The 18,244-nt window shown below is 39.0% G+C and overlaps 1 protein-coding gene across 1 annotated transcript in view; it reads right to left on the bottom strand.

The window, feature by feature from the left end:
* TRIP11 (thyroid hormone receptor interactor 11) overlaps positions 1-18,244 on the bottom strand; it is an 83,416-nt gene that overhangs the window by 10,722 nt on the left and 54,450 nt on the right. Inside the window, exon 16 of the mRNA XM_063439501.1 lies at positions 17,675-17,774. Coding sequence (XP_063295571.1) covers positions 17,675-17,774 — 100 coding nt within the window. The remainder of the gene's footprint in view (positions 1-17,674; positions 17,775-18,244) is intronic.

Below are 18,244 nucleotides of genomic sequence, written 5' to 3'. Positions count from 1 at the left end.
GCCCAAAAAAGGCCAAATAAAAATCCATAATAACCGACGCAATAAAAAAAAAAAAAGAAAACGAGCGCAAAAAAAAAATAATCCATCTTCACCCATGGAGGGCTCCGCGCAGACTGAGCTCCGCAGGGCGGGGCAAGGCTTATAAAGCCTTGCCCCGCCCTGCAATTATGCTAAGAACACTCTGATTGGTGGGTTTAAGCCAATCAGAGTGCTCTTTGTCATTTTACAAGCGTGGGAAAATTCCAAAGAACTTTCCCACGCTTGTAAAATGACAAAGAGCACTGTGATTGGATGGCTTGAAATCCATCCAATCACAGTGCTCTGTGTCATTTTACAAGCGTGGGAAAATTCCAAAGAACTTTCCCACGCTTGTAAAATGACAAAGAGCACTCTGATTGGCTTAAACCCACCAATCAGAGTGTTCTTAGCATAATTGCAGGGCGGGGCAAGGCTTTATAAGCCTTCCCCCGCCCTGCGGAGCTCAGTCTGCGCGGAGCCCTCCATGGGTGAAGATGGATTATTTTTTTTTTGCACTCGTTTTTTTTTTTTTTTTTTTTTTAATTGCGTCGGTTATTATGGATTTTTATTTGGACTTTTTTGGGGCTGAAGAAAGAAGATTTTAGAAGAAAGAAAACATCGAATGGTAAGTTGATTTTATCTCATTTTTTCTTTTTTACAGGTTTTTAGTTAATGGTCCCCCCTCATTATTTTTAGGGTGAGGGGGGTAGGTAGGGAGATATTTTTTTGGGGGGGAGGGTTAACTAGGGTCCCCCCCCTTTGTATTTAGGGCCCCCACCCACTGCTCAGGGGTGGGGGCCGGGGGGGACAATAGGTCCCCCCCCTTATTGATAATTTTAGGGCCCCCACCCGCCGCTCAGGGGTGGGGGCCGGGGGGGACAGTAGGTCCCCCCCTTATTGATAATTGTAGGGCCCCCACCCGCCGCACAGGGGTGGGGGCCGGGGGGGGGGACAGTAGGTCCCCCCCCTTATCGATAATTTTAGGGCCCCCACCCACCGCTCAGGGGTGGGGGCCGGGGGGGGACAGTAGGTCCCCCCCTCATTGATCATTTTAGGGCCCCCACCCGCCGCTCAGGGGTGGGGGCCGGGGGTGGCAGTAAGTCCCCCCCCTCATTGATAATTTTAGGGCCCCCACCCGCCGCACAGGGGTGGGGGCCGGGGGGGACAGTAGGTCCCCCCCCTTATTGATAATTGTAGGGCCCCCACCCGCCGCTCAGGGGTGGGGGCCGGGGGGGGACAGTAGGTCCCCCCCTCATTGATAATTTTAGGGCCCACCCGCCGCACAGGGGTGGGGGCCGGGGGGGGGACAGTAGGTCCCCCCCTTATTGATAATTTTAGGGCCCCCACCCGCCGCTCAGGGGTGGGGGCCGGGGGGGGCAGTAGGTCCCCCCCTCATTGATAATTTTACGGCCCCCACCCGCCGCACAGGGGTGGGGGCCGGGGGGGGACAGTAGGTCCCCCCCCTTATTGATAATTTTAGAAAGCGAGCTGAGCTGTCAGTCAGCTCAGCTCGCGAACGCGCATTCCGTGCACATGCGCGGTAAAGCGCTCAGGTTCTTCATAGGGCGGCATTCAATGCCGCTCTATGAAGAACGCGATTGGTGCAGCGCGAAGCCGTCCCATTGGGCCCCGCGATTTCGTCATTTTGACGAAAAAGGGGGCGTGGCCGAGCGGGGAGCTCGGCGCTGGAACGGAGGTGAGTTTTTAATATAAAAACACCGATTTTTTTTTTTTTTTTTAATGAATGAAAGTTCATATAAAAGCAAGAAGGAAGGCTGGGGGACCTGTCTTTCTTGCTTTTATATGGTGACTATAGAGTCCCTTTAAATAGGATTCAATTAACCAAAATGTAAAACCACAGCACAGTTCTAAGCAGGATAAACTCACTGAACGTTACCACTACTAAAACACAATTTGTGAATCAGGGATGTCACCCACAGACCTCCCTGGCTCTGACTTAGTGCACTTTAGAAAGTGGTTCTAAATGAAAGTGCTTGTAATCCTGATTATACACATTTGACAGACGCAAAGTAGATTGCAAATGTAACCACAAACTGTAATTTGACCACAGTACGAGGAATAACAGTCTGTCACTTAGTTCTTTTCAGCAATCTCTTCAGAAGAAATATGTTGAATAAAAAAAATACAAATAAATCAACTCCTAAACTCGGCTCTGTCTTGAGCAGACTGGGGCCGGCATTTAATTCTGGCTTTGGAAACCGTGACATAGCATAGTCTAGAGAAAGCTGTTTAACCATGTATGGAAATCCAGAAAGGTGCGTCTGGGTAGGTCACGTCCCTGTAAATACAGAATCTATGGCCAACATACCTAGCAAGAAATCCCTCATAGTCTCTGGCTGCTGAATTGTCTGAGAATGCATTTGGGAACTGGTTCAACTCCCTATTTTATTATTTATTTGCTTCTTTCCGCTGGCAAACTAAAACGTTTTAGCAACATAACACTATTTACTACAAATAATGTGATCTATATGTTATAGTGGCAGAATAGAAAGCAAAGTAGTAAAAAAAAAAGAGGGGGGGGGGGGAAACCACAAGCGTTTTACACGTATGGCTCTACCCCCAGTTTGGAATTACACACCATTGTGGAAGACCATTTGCCATGTAGTTCCAAAAGATATTCTTCAAAACTGTCCCCAAGACACGACAAGTATCTGTGCTTATAAGACATACTTGCCGGGCATGAGTAACTCTGTGAAAATGTCTAATCCAATACTTAGCTTATTGCGCTGAAGCAGGAATATTGAAAATAAAATATAAATAATTGGTTAACCACAAGTGACATGATCACTTTTTAAATCCTTCTGGTTGGCCAACTTGAGCACTAAAAGCCGTACCAGGAAATCCAGTCAGGTTTGTGACTACAGACAAGAAATTCATGTTTAGTGCAGATCTCATTTTGGACTAATTAAAAAAAAAAAAAAAACAAAAAAAAAAAACACCCCAGTTTGCTTAAATCGGGGGTGCCCAAAAGGTTGACCCCCCACCAGATGTTTTGAAATTGCAGCTTCCATGATGTTTTGTCATTTGAAAGGCATGCAAAGCACCTTGGGAGTTGACGTTCTACAACATCTGGGGATCTACCTTTAAAGCAACCCTGGCTTTTAACCCCTTAAAGGACCACTAGAGGCACCCAGACCACTTCAGCTCAATGAAGTGGTCTGGGTGCCAGGTCCATCTAGGATTAACCCTTTCTGCTGTAAACATAGCAGTTTCAGAGAAACGGCTATGTTTACCTATGGGTTAATCCAGCCTCTAGTGGCTGTCTCATTGACAGCTGCTAGAGGCGCTTCTCACTGTGATTTTCACAGTGAGAAGACGCCAGCGTCCATAGGAAAGCATTGAGAATGCTTTCCTATGGACTAGCTGAATGCGCGCGGCTTGTGCCGCGCATGCGCATTCAGTCGATAACGGGGAAAGGAGGCAGAGAGAAAAGGTATGTGATTAAAGCCTTCCTCACCCTAGAGCCCGGCGGGAGGGACCCAGAGACCCTACAGTGCCAGGAAAATTAGTATGTTTTCCTGGCTGGCACTATATTGGTCCTTTAAGGACACAGCTTTAAAAGCTTGTCTTACCCTTAAGGACACAATCCATTTTTGCATTTTATGCGGTTTGTGTTCAAACGCAATTTGCATCTTTGTCATTGCATAAACACATATCAACTACTGTTTTTTTTATAGGGCAAAAGGGGCTTTAATTTGATGTCACGAATACATAGATAAATTCTCATTAATTATAAAAAAAAAAAAAATGGAAAATTCAAATTTCTATTTTTGTAAATTGCTATTTGCCAGATTGGCTATGTTGCCTTTGAGACCGTATGGTAGCCCAGGAATAAGAATTACCCCCATTTGCATACCTTTTGCAAATGTAGACAACCCAAGGGATTGCAAACAAGGTATGTCCAGTTTTTTTCTAGTAGCCACTTAGTTACAAACACTGGGCAAAGTTAGCATTCATATTAGTTTTTTGGCTTTTTTCACACACAGACAAATATAAATGCTAAATTTGGTCAGTGTTTGTGACCATGTGGCTACTAAAAAGACTGGACATACCCCTTTTTCAATACCCTAGGCTGTCTACTTTTTCAAATGGTATGCCATGGTGGGGTTAATTTTCATTTCTGGGCTGTCATACCGTCTCAAAGGCAACATAGCCAATCTGGCAAATAGCAATTTACAAAAACAGAAATTGGAAAATCTTATGTTTGACCCTGTAACTTTCCAAATCACCATACAACCTATACTTGAGGGGTACTGTTGTACTTGTGAGACATTACTCTACACAAATATGAGTGTTTTAGAGCAGTAAAATGCATCATAATGATAGTATCAGTGAAATGGTAGTTTATGTGTAAAAAATGCAAAAAAAAAACTAAAATAAACGCAAATTTTGGCCAAAGTTTGTGACTAAGTGGCGACTAAAAAAAGAGCGGACATACCGCATTTAAATAGCGTGGGTTGTCTACTTAAATTTTTTAAATGGTTTGATGGGGTAAATTACATTGGCCAGCTTAAACATTTTTCCCAAACAGGACATTGGTGCATGAGGACTAGCTGTGAAAATTCCAAGTTGGAAAACTGGAATGCGTACCCTCCAAATAAAGTATTTTAGCCCCCAGAGAACCCGACACACCTATACATGGGTGGTATTACTGTACTCAGGAGATGTTGCTGAACACATAATGGGGTGTTTTTTGGCAGTAACTCTTAATGTTTTCCGTACATGTATTCTTAAATTGCTATATGTGTAAAAAAAAAAAAAAAATCACCAATTATTATTATTTTTTTTTTACATTTGACATAGAATTTAACGCAAGGACACGCATGACGGAAAATTTCAGTCTAGCGTCGCGAAGGGGTTAAGTGCATGTCACCCTTGTCCAAAGCAATAACATTGTCAATTTGAAGTGAAATAGGTAGTTTTATGAATTTACTTATGAACAATAACTTGGCCATCTACATGCAGGAGGGCTAACTAATTCATTCAACTTAAATGATCATACAGGTTGAAGTGAGAGCCTCCACAGGAAAGCATTAGTCTATTGTTTCCCTATTAAAAGCATTCTATTGGGCAACCAGCACATTTGCGTCAAAAGCAAATATCATCCAGACAGGCAGGGAGAAGGACAGTCTCCCGGACAGGAGGGGGTTAGTGGTAAGAGTGGGCTCCCGTTAGTTTCATTAGCTTTATTTTTAGGTTTGTGGAAGCGCCTTCGATGTTGAGGGGCAATGGAACACTTCAAGCGTTAAACTTAATATTGTGGATTTTTTAAAGCCACTTCACACTTAAAAAAAAAAAAAAAAACCCAATAGAAAATACATAAAAAAAACAAAACACTATTTTAGTAGGTATATCACCAATGAACACATGCTTGCATATTAAATGCACATATTCACTGGGGTTATAATTATAAAGAGTTTAGAAAAGCTGAAGTGGGGGGCGGGGCCTGACAGGCATGGAGGAGAGATGTGCATTGAGGGAGCTCCTCTCCTATACTGACTAATAAGCAAACTTTTGCTTAACCCAGCTTGATTTGAGTCGAATCCAGGGCCCCACCTACTACTTGTTCCAGCTGAGAAACACTGCAGGGCCCAAAGATTCGACGTGAGCCCATCTGTGGCACATCTCGGAACATGCGGCCTAGGTTGCACCGGGCGGGAGAAGCGGACAATCTCCCGGTCTGGGGCTTCACGACGGCACTTACTGGAAAACGTATGCCCCGTTTCCCCCCCCCTCTGGACCGGTGGGGGTGATCCCGGTCCACCCCTGGGAGACTTCCCTGTTAGCACAGAACCATGGGGTGAAGCCATGCCGGCTCACACACAACCCGACGACTTACCTAAGATGGCGGCTGCCACGAGGATCCCCAGCAACACAGGGGAAAGGCAAGATGCCCTGTCCAGACTGGATAAAATCTTTGTAGATTTCTGGCAGAGAATGGAGAGCAGGATGCAGCACCCCCCTTAAAACAACTGGGTAGCGGCTCTACACCACGGAAAATACACACCAAGCAGCAGCCTGGGGCTCCAGCAGCACGCAGGCCCCCGACATGGCGGCTCACCGCGAAGAGCTCACCGATCCGGCGCAGGAAAGCTACCAAGAGGGTCGCGCCGCGGCCCATCATGGAGACCCATCAATGAACTGCGGTGCCTGGAATAATCGCAATCTGGTCACAACGAACAACCTGTGGGCACACACAGAGACTCAGAGGACCACCGTTCCTCTTAAAGCCGCAGGACAATGCGATACCACTATCCGGCATAGGCTGATACAGGTGCCAGGGCTGCATAATGACGAGCTGTTGCCCTTCTGTGACACAACTCTCATACACCCTTTAACTCCTGTGACACTACACTCCAGCATCTTTTTTCCTAATCTCTGATATCACCCCTGGCACACTTCTTACCACATGCAACTAGCCAGGGGCCTCCCTGGGAAATTTTCCTGTTTAAAATTCATGTTGATATATACGTCTCTATCTTTAACCTTGAGAATATCTGTGTCTTAGATACACTATCTGCCGACTATCTATATAAAGTAATTTGCTTAGGCACGTTAGACCTAACTGTTTTACTAACCAAAAAAAATGTGTGCTAACTTACTCTGTTTGCCATGCAACGGTCTTATATTGTACGATACTACCTTGCTTGTTATTGCAGTCGTGTCATCATAAACACGTTTTGTTATTTCTGGCACAGCAAAAATAAAGAATAAAAAAAGAAAGAAAAAAAAAGAAAGAAAGAAAAGCTGAAGTTCTTATAAACAGCAGCCTTTGCAAGCCCACCCCTTTGACCCCGGAAGAGACGTTCAGTAATTTTACAGGGGAATAACCTCACTGAGAAGCCTCTGATGAAATCCCCCACACGCTTCTACCTGCTCGTGAGCACACACAAATAATGCTGGTCTGATCTGAGGTCTGAGAAGAGGTATGCAGGGGAAGGCAAGCAGGCGGCGCTCAAGTAGAGCATGCCTGCTGCTTCTGTTTGTTCAGGAGTGCTAATGGAAGCAGGAAGCTAACCTCATTGGCCTTATGGGTGTGGAGTGGTCCTTTAACGTAGTAGTTTTCCTTTTCAGTTTCTTGAGAACAACACATCCATGAAATGCTGCATGCATAAGTGAATTCACATATGTTTCTAGTTTAATGGAAGGCTGCTCAATCTGTATATCCAAGGATTGTACAAGGATCTAATTGTACCTTTTACCGCCAGAGAAATATGTCTTGAGAGCTGTGCTCTTGGATCCTTATAATCCAAAATAAAATCAGTGTAAGTAGCTTGTTTATTGTTATAAAACTCAATCCCCCTTTTGCAGATGGCCTCCTGAATGCTGAAATGTCAGGTCTGCTATCATTAGTATGGGAAACGTGGAAATCACTAGTTTTGATCTCATTCTGTACTAAAAATGGCAAGCCTTTCAACACCAGAGGATTTCATTGGAGAACAATTCCCATAACGGTTAGTCATCATTTTTCAATATGATACATTTACATTTTTGTAGATATTCTTTCATGGCAACACAGAAGTTAGGTGTGAACGACTTTATGTTGTATTGCAGGTAGTAGACTCATAAAAAAAGTAATGGGGGTAAAAAAAAAAAAAAAGTATTGCCCTCTTTAAATTCTATGGTTTCCTATATCAAAACATAATAATCATCTGTTCCTTATCAGGTCTTAAAATTAGGTAAATACAACCCCAGGAGCTATAGTGCCAGAAAAACTACTTTACTTTCCTGGCACTATAGGTTCCCTTTAACAAAAATAAAGCCAAAATGGAGAAGCCATGTGTGGATAAACTAACTACACCCTTGCTGCTTGCATAGTAATTAAGAGGCTAAGTAGCAGACAGGTGCTGCTTATCAATACTCTTGATTCTCTGATCATCAGCACGTGTGAACATCTCTATAAAAGATTTGCTGGTCTGGAGCATTCAGATGTGTGTTAATATAATACCAAGGAGGAAAGACATCAGCAACTGTTGCTGCCCATCATACTATATAATAAGGCCATTTCCAAACAATTCAAATAAATAAAGTCCATCATTCTACAATGATAAAGATTATTCAAAAGTGTTAAACATTCAAGACAGTTTCCAATCTTCCTGGGAGTGGACACACCAGCAAATTCATCCCAAGGGCGGAAAAATTGCTAAAAAAAAAAGGAATACAATCAGAAAACGACTGAACAAGTATGGTTGGAAGGGTTGCCAGGAAAAATCCTTTGATCTCTAAAAAGACCTTGACAGTACAGCCTAGCTTTGCAAACTTGCATCTGAACAATGTCCTTGAACAAAGGAGACCCAAGTACAGATGTTTGAGCAAAATACATGGCGCCACATTTGGTGAAAACCAAACAACATATCAGCACTAAGACCTCATATCAACTATCAAGCACCACAATGGCGAGAAAAATGGTATATATGTGTGGGTACAGTAAATAAGAGGAAAATTACATCTTAACACAAACACCACATTAAGAGAGAGGTGATGATTTAGGCTTGTTTTGCAGCCACACGACCTGTAAACCTTGCATTTAGTCAGTAGACCATGAACTCCTGTGTACACCAAAGTATTCTAGAGTTATCTAGGCCATCTATCCAAAAGCTAAAGCTTGGCCAAAATTGGGTCATGCAACAGACTAAGGATCCCAAGCACACCAACAAATTTACAAGAGAATGTCTGAAAAAGAAAAGAATCAATGTGTTGCAAAGACCCAAAATCCAGACATCAACCCGATTTAAATGCTGTGTCGGGACCGTAAGATCCCTGTGCATAAACAAATGCCAGCAAACCTCAATAAACGGAAGAAATGTTGTAAAGAAGAGTGGCCCAAAATGCCTCCACAAAGATGTGAAAGACTGATAAAGTCATAGAGAAAATGATTACTTCAAGTTATCCCTGGTGGTTCTACAAGCTATTGAATCATAAGCTGTACTTAGTTTTTCACACTTGGCTTCTCCATTTTGGCTTCAGTTTTGTTAAATAAATCACGACAGTGTAATATGTCATTTTATTTACGTAGGTTAAAGACCTGCTAACGAAAAGATGATTATTATGCCATGATATGAAAAACTATAGAATTCAAAGAGGGGGTACTTTCTTTTTCCCATGATGGGGTCACGGACTAATCAGGCAGAAAACTCCACTCTGTTAATGAACCAGCACGGGAGGACTGACGGCATCCATAAGTCTCTCTTCTTTCGTATTCCTAGTATTGTTTATTCCACTGGCATAAGAGTTTAAAAAAAAAAAATAGACAGTACAAATAACTTGCAGGGTGATGACAACCTGCCTTTCATTATAAAACGCCCCTTCTAACTCAGAAACCGGTCATAAACCTAACTATACTGCAAGAAAAAAAATGGCACAGTTAGAATTCAATTTCTCTGTAACCTAAAGGGGCCCAAAGAGGGAGTGTTACGATTTTATAAGCTGTTAACCTTTAAAATAAAAATATTACAACAGCTCCTGACAAAACGTCAGATTTCACCCAGCAGCAATTGGAGACAAACGCGTATCCATTTACTGTGCAACGCGCAGGCCAAGTTCTTATGAAATAGGTGCATGTTATTTCATTTAGTAGCTGGAGCATGACCATCTCATTTAGGAAGCAGGGAAAAGCCAACCCAAAAGTATATATTTTTATATCTAGAAATAAGTTAATATTCAGATGAATAACAAATGGAAGCCAAAAAGCTAATAACCAAATTAAATGGATACTCCAGGCCTGAATTTGATCTCCTCTTGTTAATACATTATATTAAGAGCGCGCACAAATAAATATGCTTTAAAAGATACTCCTTTTGAAGTTCCTGCATTTAATGCAAATTCCCAAGATTTGCAGCTTCTGCAGTGAGCGTTCAACAGGTCAGAAAATGTCTGAAACAGCTCAGCCAGACCGGATGGAACCCATATCTTTCAGTAGCAGAGGTTTATAAGATCTGTAGTTTTACTTAAAGCTGTGTACACCATGTTGAAAAAACAGCCGCAATTCATTCTTAAAAAAAAAAAAAACTAGCTAGCAAAAGAAACGAACAAATGCAACAAAACCGTGCAATGGAACAAATGTCCTAAATTATTACAATAAGTAAAAGCAGAGTATTCCACTTGAAAACATGAATATTGTAAATTCGAAACCAAAGTATGTATAAAGATGATCAACACAACAAATGATTATAAGTATTAAGATTCAAACAAACAATAAAAATAAATATAAATTACATCATAAAGGGCTTACGAAAAGCCTCATTAAAAGACAAAATAAGTATGCTAATGTATGTCATGGCTATAAAGGTACGAAACCTGAAAAATGTCATGGAAAATAAGCAAATTATATAAACAAAGTCATAGTGACAAAGTACCTTGGATAGTAGGTAAATATTGTCTTTAAAACTAGGTATGTATTATAAACAATAACCCATTAACAATAAAAATAAGTAACATCATAGACCTACTAATAGCCACATTCAATGAGAGAAAAAAAAAAAAAAGTGTGCAGATGAATATCATCATAATAAAGGTACAAAAGTTCAAGCATTGTCATGAAATTTAGGCCAATAATGTAATCCAAACAAAATAGGAGTGATGACGTCCCTTGGATGATACTCAAAAATTGGCATGGAAGCCAAGTAAGTATTTTAAATCAAAAGCCCATCTCATCAAGTAAGTAAACTGGTTCATCCAAACAAATAGGATAAAAATATGTGCAAATGCTTGAATGCAAAAACCTAAGTACACCTCCAAGATGAAACCAAAAGTTCTACAGTAATGCAGAGATTAAGGTCGGATCAACAATGACCAAATTTACTCTCAGAGTAGTTGCCAGTTCGTCTATAAGGAACATCAAATGGATTCCACTCTAATAGGCCATATTAATAAAAATACACAAGTATCTTACTTATCTATTGCCCTTTCTTGTATTTACTATTAACTTATTATAGCTTGGAAAGTAAGATTAGTTGGGTCGCCACTGTGACAGCTTCGGAAATGTCGGACTATTGATGTGGACACGTTAGATTAGTAATAGAGCAGATTAAGTATTCTTATTCTAAATTCTTGATACGTTTTGCCAACATACTTCAAATCACATATGCAAGTTATTAAGTGTATAAGACATTCAGAGCTACAAAATCGTTAATGTTGACAAGTCTGGGAACATTGAGAAGGCCTGATGAGTGTACAGGCCTTGCAGTGTCCCTTGGTAGTTTTTAACCAAGTGCCGATCGTTTTATGTGGTTCAAGGTGACTATGAACCAACAAATCATGAAGGGTTTGGATCTACGTGCGGTAATAGTTTGGAAAGTCATCAAGACTTTGTCACGTAATGAAATGGGCCAGAAGCATGATCTTTCTCACTTTAAACTGCTCAGGGATATAGTGCGGCTCAAAGGAAGGGAATTTGTTTTGTCTTTGCTAAAATTTGTTATAACCCACAATTTTGTTCATATTTACCATACTTTTTTCTTCTTATTTAGTGCAGCAGATAAAATACCTGCTCAGTAGTTATGCATACGCACTCTCGGAGGCATGATAGAGCTATCTAGACCTAGCTGTTCGATTTGTTTCATGATCATCTCTGCACTATTCAGTCTGTGATCTACAATTATACATCATGTATTGTTTTATATTTGTAATTATTATAGTTTGTTAAAGACATTTGTTACACCTTGATATTTTGAATCGGTTCCTTAGAGATAACTTTGTTAGTATTACAAATTCCACCCACAGCAGATTGTTACTTTTTGGATTTTATTTCTTAGATCGATATTTTTATAGTACACATTAACTTTGATCTAGCTTGATTGCAAACAGTCTATATACCTTACTATTTTTAGTATTAGATATATAGTTTGACTCCTATCTCTGTTCACTTTTTTTAAATATTATTAATAAAAGTTATATTTTCACTTATTTCTAGGATAATTTTCTTGCTTTATTTTTTTCTTGGTTAAACTTTGTGGCTACCCCTCTTCGACTCTTCCTAGAAATTATTGTGATTAGCTCCCTCCTCTTTTTGTTTATTGTCAACATAAAGTAGATGTACAGCACAAGGAAGACCCAGCTGTAATAAAAATTACAAGTCAAGCAATTTATTTTCCCCGGTAATAAAAAAACGAGCAATGGCTTTTTAATTTCCTTGTTGTGTAACTTTATTCAATGTTTTTTTAAATGAATCACTGAGATCTCTCATCCATTGGGCAGATGGTGGATATCATTAAGAGAAACATTGAAAGTAAAAAATAAAATAAAATTAACTTTAACTTATAAAATGCCAGGTTTAGTACTTTTGTTGCCTAGAATGACCCTTTGAACATACAAGTGCCAAACACCCGAGCAAAGTGCTCTACTCTGGACGTTAAAAGGTTAAACATTTTAGTGTGGCTGAGTGGGTCTTCCTGTTGCAAGGCTCAGGGAGAGTACTGCTGTGAATCTTCAAGGAGTTAAAACTGGCTTGTGTGGCACTGAGTGCCTGGTTATTAATGTGCAGAATATCATTAATCTGCTTGCTAAACAAATATTTCTTTAGGGAATTTCCCGTCTAGCCAACTTAATGGGCTTACAGTACCGGGCTGCTTTATTATAATATCAACACTTGCACAGCTTAATCTTTAAAGAAAAAAAAATGCAAAGAAAGACAAGAAAAGAAAAACAATTAGAACCCTATTTAAGAAGTCTGCTAATCTAATCTCAACAAAATAGCAGGAAAACGGAATATAAAATATGATATCACAGGTTTCATGGAATTCAGCCAACAGTAAAATATCATACAATGGACTAGAGAAATTACCAAAAAAAAAAAAAAGGCCCACAGCAAGCCAGCATTGTCTGAAGCAGGTTACACCTCGTTACATTAAAGGAGGTGGCATGGGGTGCGGAGAGGGGTAATGGATTTTCAGGCACTGACTCAGTCTGCATTCTTCAGTCAATGCAGCAATTAGTGTTACAATATGGAATGTATAAACCCTTGCGAAAACATGTGATATGTATAATTAGGGGACAGGGGTTAAAATTTACATCAGGGTCTAAGCCAGTGTTCTGTCATTTCAAAAGTGAAGACTCCCCCAAATCTATGATACCTGTTAAAAGGTAACGAGGTATGAATTTCCTTCTTAAACTTTGAATTACGGATAATTCACCTCCCTGTCTGTATTATTGATTACCGTGGTAATTTGCCTACAATAACGGCACGGTTATGACAATCTGTGACCGTAGCATGCAGTCATGCCCTCAAGGTATTCCAATAAGTGTTCCGCACATCCCTACCAAAGCATGGGGAAATAATCTTCAAAGGGTCAGTGGTAAAATAAGGAGCAGCTCAGCACCCAGCAATGGGATTCTATTTACCTTTATTTAGCTAGAGTTAAGAGACAACGTGAATTATTCTAAAGTCATTTGTAAGTAAAAAAAATCTAAATCAATTTTTTTTTTTTTTTTTTTTTTTTTTTTAGATGAGATGATTTAAGATGAGCAATAAGGTTCGAAATAGTGGACCAAAAGGTGTGAATGATGTAACCCGTTCCAGTGTATAATAATTTATATATCTGTACACCGTCAGGAATGTCACCATGTAGAATAATTGCAAATTAATGCCTACTTACAGCTGTATGGAATGATGCTTATTTCTCAATCTAATAAAGCAATGTGCAGCTACTTGCACTGATTTTTGGGACAGCAATGTGTATAACAGCATGCATCTCAACAACCAGCAAAATCACAGTTTAGAACTCCATGTCGCTGACATTAAGTTATACGCTTTTTTCCTTCTATACACTATACTTTGGAATGGTATTTATCCTTACAAGACTGAAGTCTAAAATTATAAGCTACGTGTTTGTATGCACAATCAAACACGTGTCAATCACATGAACCCTGCTGCTGCTGCAAGCAGAATAAAAGCTTTCCACTTTGCTATGTAGCCCATCCATATAATAAAAGCCTCAATTTAAAAAAAAAAATACCCTTAAATGAGACATTTAAAAAGAAGAAAATGATGATTTAATGCATAAAAAATTGCTACACACACACACACACACACACACTATGTCCAGTAAATTTGTATATATTTGCAATGTGTGTAAACTTTCACTTTTTATCCTATCACACTGAATTATTAAATATCTGTATAACTACTGAACTTGGCACTTTACAGGTTAAATTAAAGTAGAGGAAAGTACAGTAACTGTAGTGGTTATACAGTGTATATGTTAAAAACAGGTGTTTTTAGCCCTTTACCGGTTACATTATAGTAGAGCAAAGTACACCTGGTAACTACTGCACATATTGTACCAGCCTTTACTGTAATGTGACACAAAGTGCCAAGTACACTTTTTGGTTGTATATAAATAAAATCTAGACACTGTATATCTACTACACTTATTGTACTCCCTCTAACATAACCTGTAAAGTGCCAAGTACAACTGTTTTTGCTATATAAATACACTGATCAGCCACAACATTAACACCACCTGCCTAATATCGTGTAATATACTCTGATGTCTACACAGCCAAACTGTGATATACTGTGTATTCGGACACCAATCATGGCCAGGATAAAGTTTTTCAGAAATTCGAGCTACAAAAGCACTTTTGTATAATAAGGCTAGCCTTCGCTCCTTACGTGCATTGGGCGCCCAAAATCCTAATGCCAGTTTCCCACTTGTCCTTCCTTGCACCACTTTTGGTGGGTACTCATTTCTGCATATCGGAAAGACCCCACACAACTTGCCGTTTTGGAGGTGTTCTGACCCAGTAGTCTAGCCATCACTATTTGGCCCATGTCAAAGTCACAGATCTTTTTGCTTGCCCATTTTTCCTGCTTCTAACACATTAAATTCAAGAACTGTGTTCATTTGCTGTATAACATATCCCACCCTTTGATAGGTGCCATTGTAACGAAATAATCAATGCTATTTACTTATTGTTTTAATGTTCTGATGGCTGATCAGTATAATATACAGTCACTTGATAACTACTGCATTTGCTCCACCTCTGTCTACTGTAATGTAACATGTACAGTATTAACCCCTTAAGGACTGGACTTTTTTTGCGATGTTGTACATTTGCGACCAGGCATCTTTTTGACACTTTTGTGGTGGTTGTGTTTAGCTGTAATTTTCCGCTCTCTCATTTACTGTTCCCATACAAATTATATATTGTTTTTTTCAGGACAAAATGGGCTTTCTTTACATACCATTATTTATATAATCTCATGTAATTTAATTTTTTAAAAATGAAAAAATATGATGAAAAATTGAAAAAAATACATGTTTTTTGACTTTTATGTAAAAAATCTTTTACTCATCTACAAAAGCGAATGAAAAAAACTGCTAAATAGATTCAAAATTTTGTCCTGAGTTTAAAAATACCCAGTGTTTACATGCTTTTTGCTATTTTTTTGCATGTTATAGGGCTATAGGTACAAGTAGGATATTGAGGTTTCAAAACCTATATTTTTAAAATGTATCAATAGTGACATTGTAACACTATTATCTGTCATAAATCGCTAAATAACACCCCACATGTACATATTTTTTTTAAAGTAGACAACCCAGGGTATTCAATATGGGGTATGTCCAGACTTTTTTAGTAGCCACTTAGTCGCAAACACTGGCCAAAGTTAGCGTTCATATTTGTTTGTGTGTGAAAAAAGTAAAAAACTAAATTGAACGCTAATTTTGGCCAGTGTTTGTGACTAAGTGGTTACTAAAAAAGACTGGACATACCCCATTTGCAATACCTTGGGTTGTCTACTTTTGCAAATGGTATGCCATCATGGGGGTAATTCTCATTCCTGGGCTACCATACGCTCTCAAAGGCAACGTAACCAACCTGGCCATTTTCAATGTAAAAATATGACCCATATATTTGACCCTGTAACTTTCAAAAACGCTATAAAACCTGTACATGGGGGGTACTGTTATACTCAGGAGACTTTGCTGAACTCAAATATTAGTGTTTCAAAACTGGAAAATGTATCACAACAATTATATCATCAGTAAAAGTGCTGTTTGTGTGTGAAAAATGCAAAAAAAGTCACTTTCACTGACAATATCATCGCTGTGATATGTTTTACTGTTTTGAATCACTAATATTTGTGTTCAGCGAAGTCTCCCGAGTAAAACAGTACCCCCCATGTACAGGTTTTAGGGTGTCGTAGAACGTTACAGGGTAAAATACAGTGATAGCAAATTAAATTCTCTGTACTCTCGGCCTGGGTTGGCAGGCAGGTCCCTTAAATTGCAATCAATAAAATAACTTAATTATGTAAAAATATTACATAAATACGCACGTAGAATTTAAATATATATGCATATTTATATATTTGAAGTCTACGTGTATATTTATATAATTATTTATGTAATTTTGTATATGGACATATGAATAGTTCGTATTCTTTTTATTTATTTATATATACATAGATATATATACAATTTCATTCTAAGTGTATTTTGATATAAATATATATATATTAATATCAAAATACAGTTAGAATAAAATTTCGTATAGATATATAATTTTTTTTTACATTTTTATTATTATTTTTAATTTTTTTAGTTTAATTTAAATTACTTATTATTTGTAGTTTATAATAATATATACACAATATATATAGTTATTATATATATTATATATATACACGTGTGTAATTTAATTATAAGTGTATTTTTATATTAATATATGTACATATTAATATAAAAATACACTTAGTATGACATTATATATATGATATTTAGACGTATATTATATATATATAATATACGTCTATATATCATATATATATACACACATATATAATTATAATTTTTATTTATTAACTTTAAACTTTATTTTTTTATGATTTTACACTAAGCAGGGAGACTGCCTGTCAGCACAGACAGTCCCCCTGCAGGCAGAGACATGGACACCTATTGTGACCATGTGGTCGCCCTGTTGGGCGATCACATGGCCACAGGGGTCCTAATCCGCCATGGGGAGACTGTCTGGGCTGCAGGCAGTCTCCCCACAACGGGAGCACCGCCCATCGCCGCCGGGGGAACGACGGCGATCGGGTAAGTACATTGGACCGTTAGGACGGTTCAGGACCGTCCTCGGTCGGCAATGCAAAAATGCCGATGACGGTCCTGAACCGTCCTCGGTCCTTAAGGGGTTAAGTACACCTGTTAGTGTTATATAAATAAAATATGCAATCGTAAACAACAGGTTATAGAAGAAACAGCATTCTCTATTACAGGGGTGGAAACATCTGGAGTAACGAATGTTGCAGACCACTGGTCTATAACGTGCTATAGTGTTATTTCTGCAGGTCACGTGCACTTTAATAATGTAGTACATCCGTTTAAAGTCCGCATTAAGCCCTCAAACCTCCCTCCCCCCCCCCCCCAATATTTTCTTTTTTACAATATTTTCTTCTAACCGTTATTGCTACTGTGCTATCCCAAGCACAGTTTCTAATAATCCAGACTGCCCACAATAATGGACCTTCACATAATTGCCTAGCACTTGGCTAGCTGAGCTAAGAGACTAAGGCATGGGAAAACAAGCTGAAAGAATTGCTGGGGGTTTGGGTTGCCTCTCCAACATATTTACTGGTGTGTGTTACATTAATTGAGCCATACAACCAGCACCAACACAGTATCCTTACTATGTCTCTTCAGCTCCTCCATTTGTTCCTCTTTCAGATCCAGTTGCTCAGTCAGCCTCGATGCAGCCTCAAGTGCACTGTTTGCTTCATCCAATCTTTCCTAACAGGAAAAACACATAATTAAAGATTAGATATACGGAGGAAAGCCAATATAAAAGGCTGCTCTCGTTATACCGCATGAAATGTCAAGCTGTAGTAAGAACACAGCAAGATAATAGATCAGTGACGCAAATAAATAAAAAAATTAAAACTCAACAATGAAAATTTAAACAATAAAACACAACCAGATGACTGCAAGGCTGCTTTGTTAAAAGGAACATCATAAACAGCTAATCGAGAGGAGCAATGTTGGTTATAGGTGGGAAATGAGTGAAGTAAAAGTTGTAATACAGTCAGGGTTTTTTTTACAAATATGTGGATTTTAAGTAATTTTTAAATTTGACCTAAAGCAAACTAAAAACAAAGCTAACTTGGAGAATATTTCCAATTTGGTTATTTTAGCCTAAAATTTCTAATTCAGTAACAAATCATATAATAAACATTTACAGACAGAGAAAAATTAAACCGTTT

Source organism: Pelobates fuscus, chromosome 13, assembly GCF_036172605.1.
Source record: "Pelobates fuscus isolate aPelFus1 chromosome 13, aPelFus1.pri, whole genome shotgun sequence".
Lineage (NCBI taxonomy): Eukaryota > Metazoa > Chordata > Amphibia > Anura > Pelobatidae > Pelobates > Pelobates fuscus.
The sequence above is the reverse complement of the archived record's forward strand: the minus strand, read 5'-3'. Positions and strand labels throughout refer to the sequence as shown.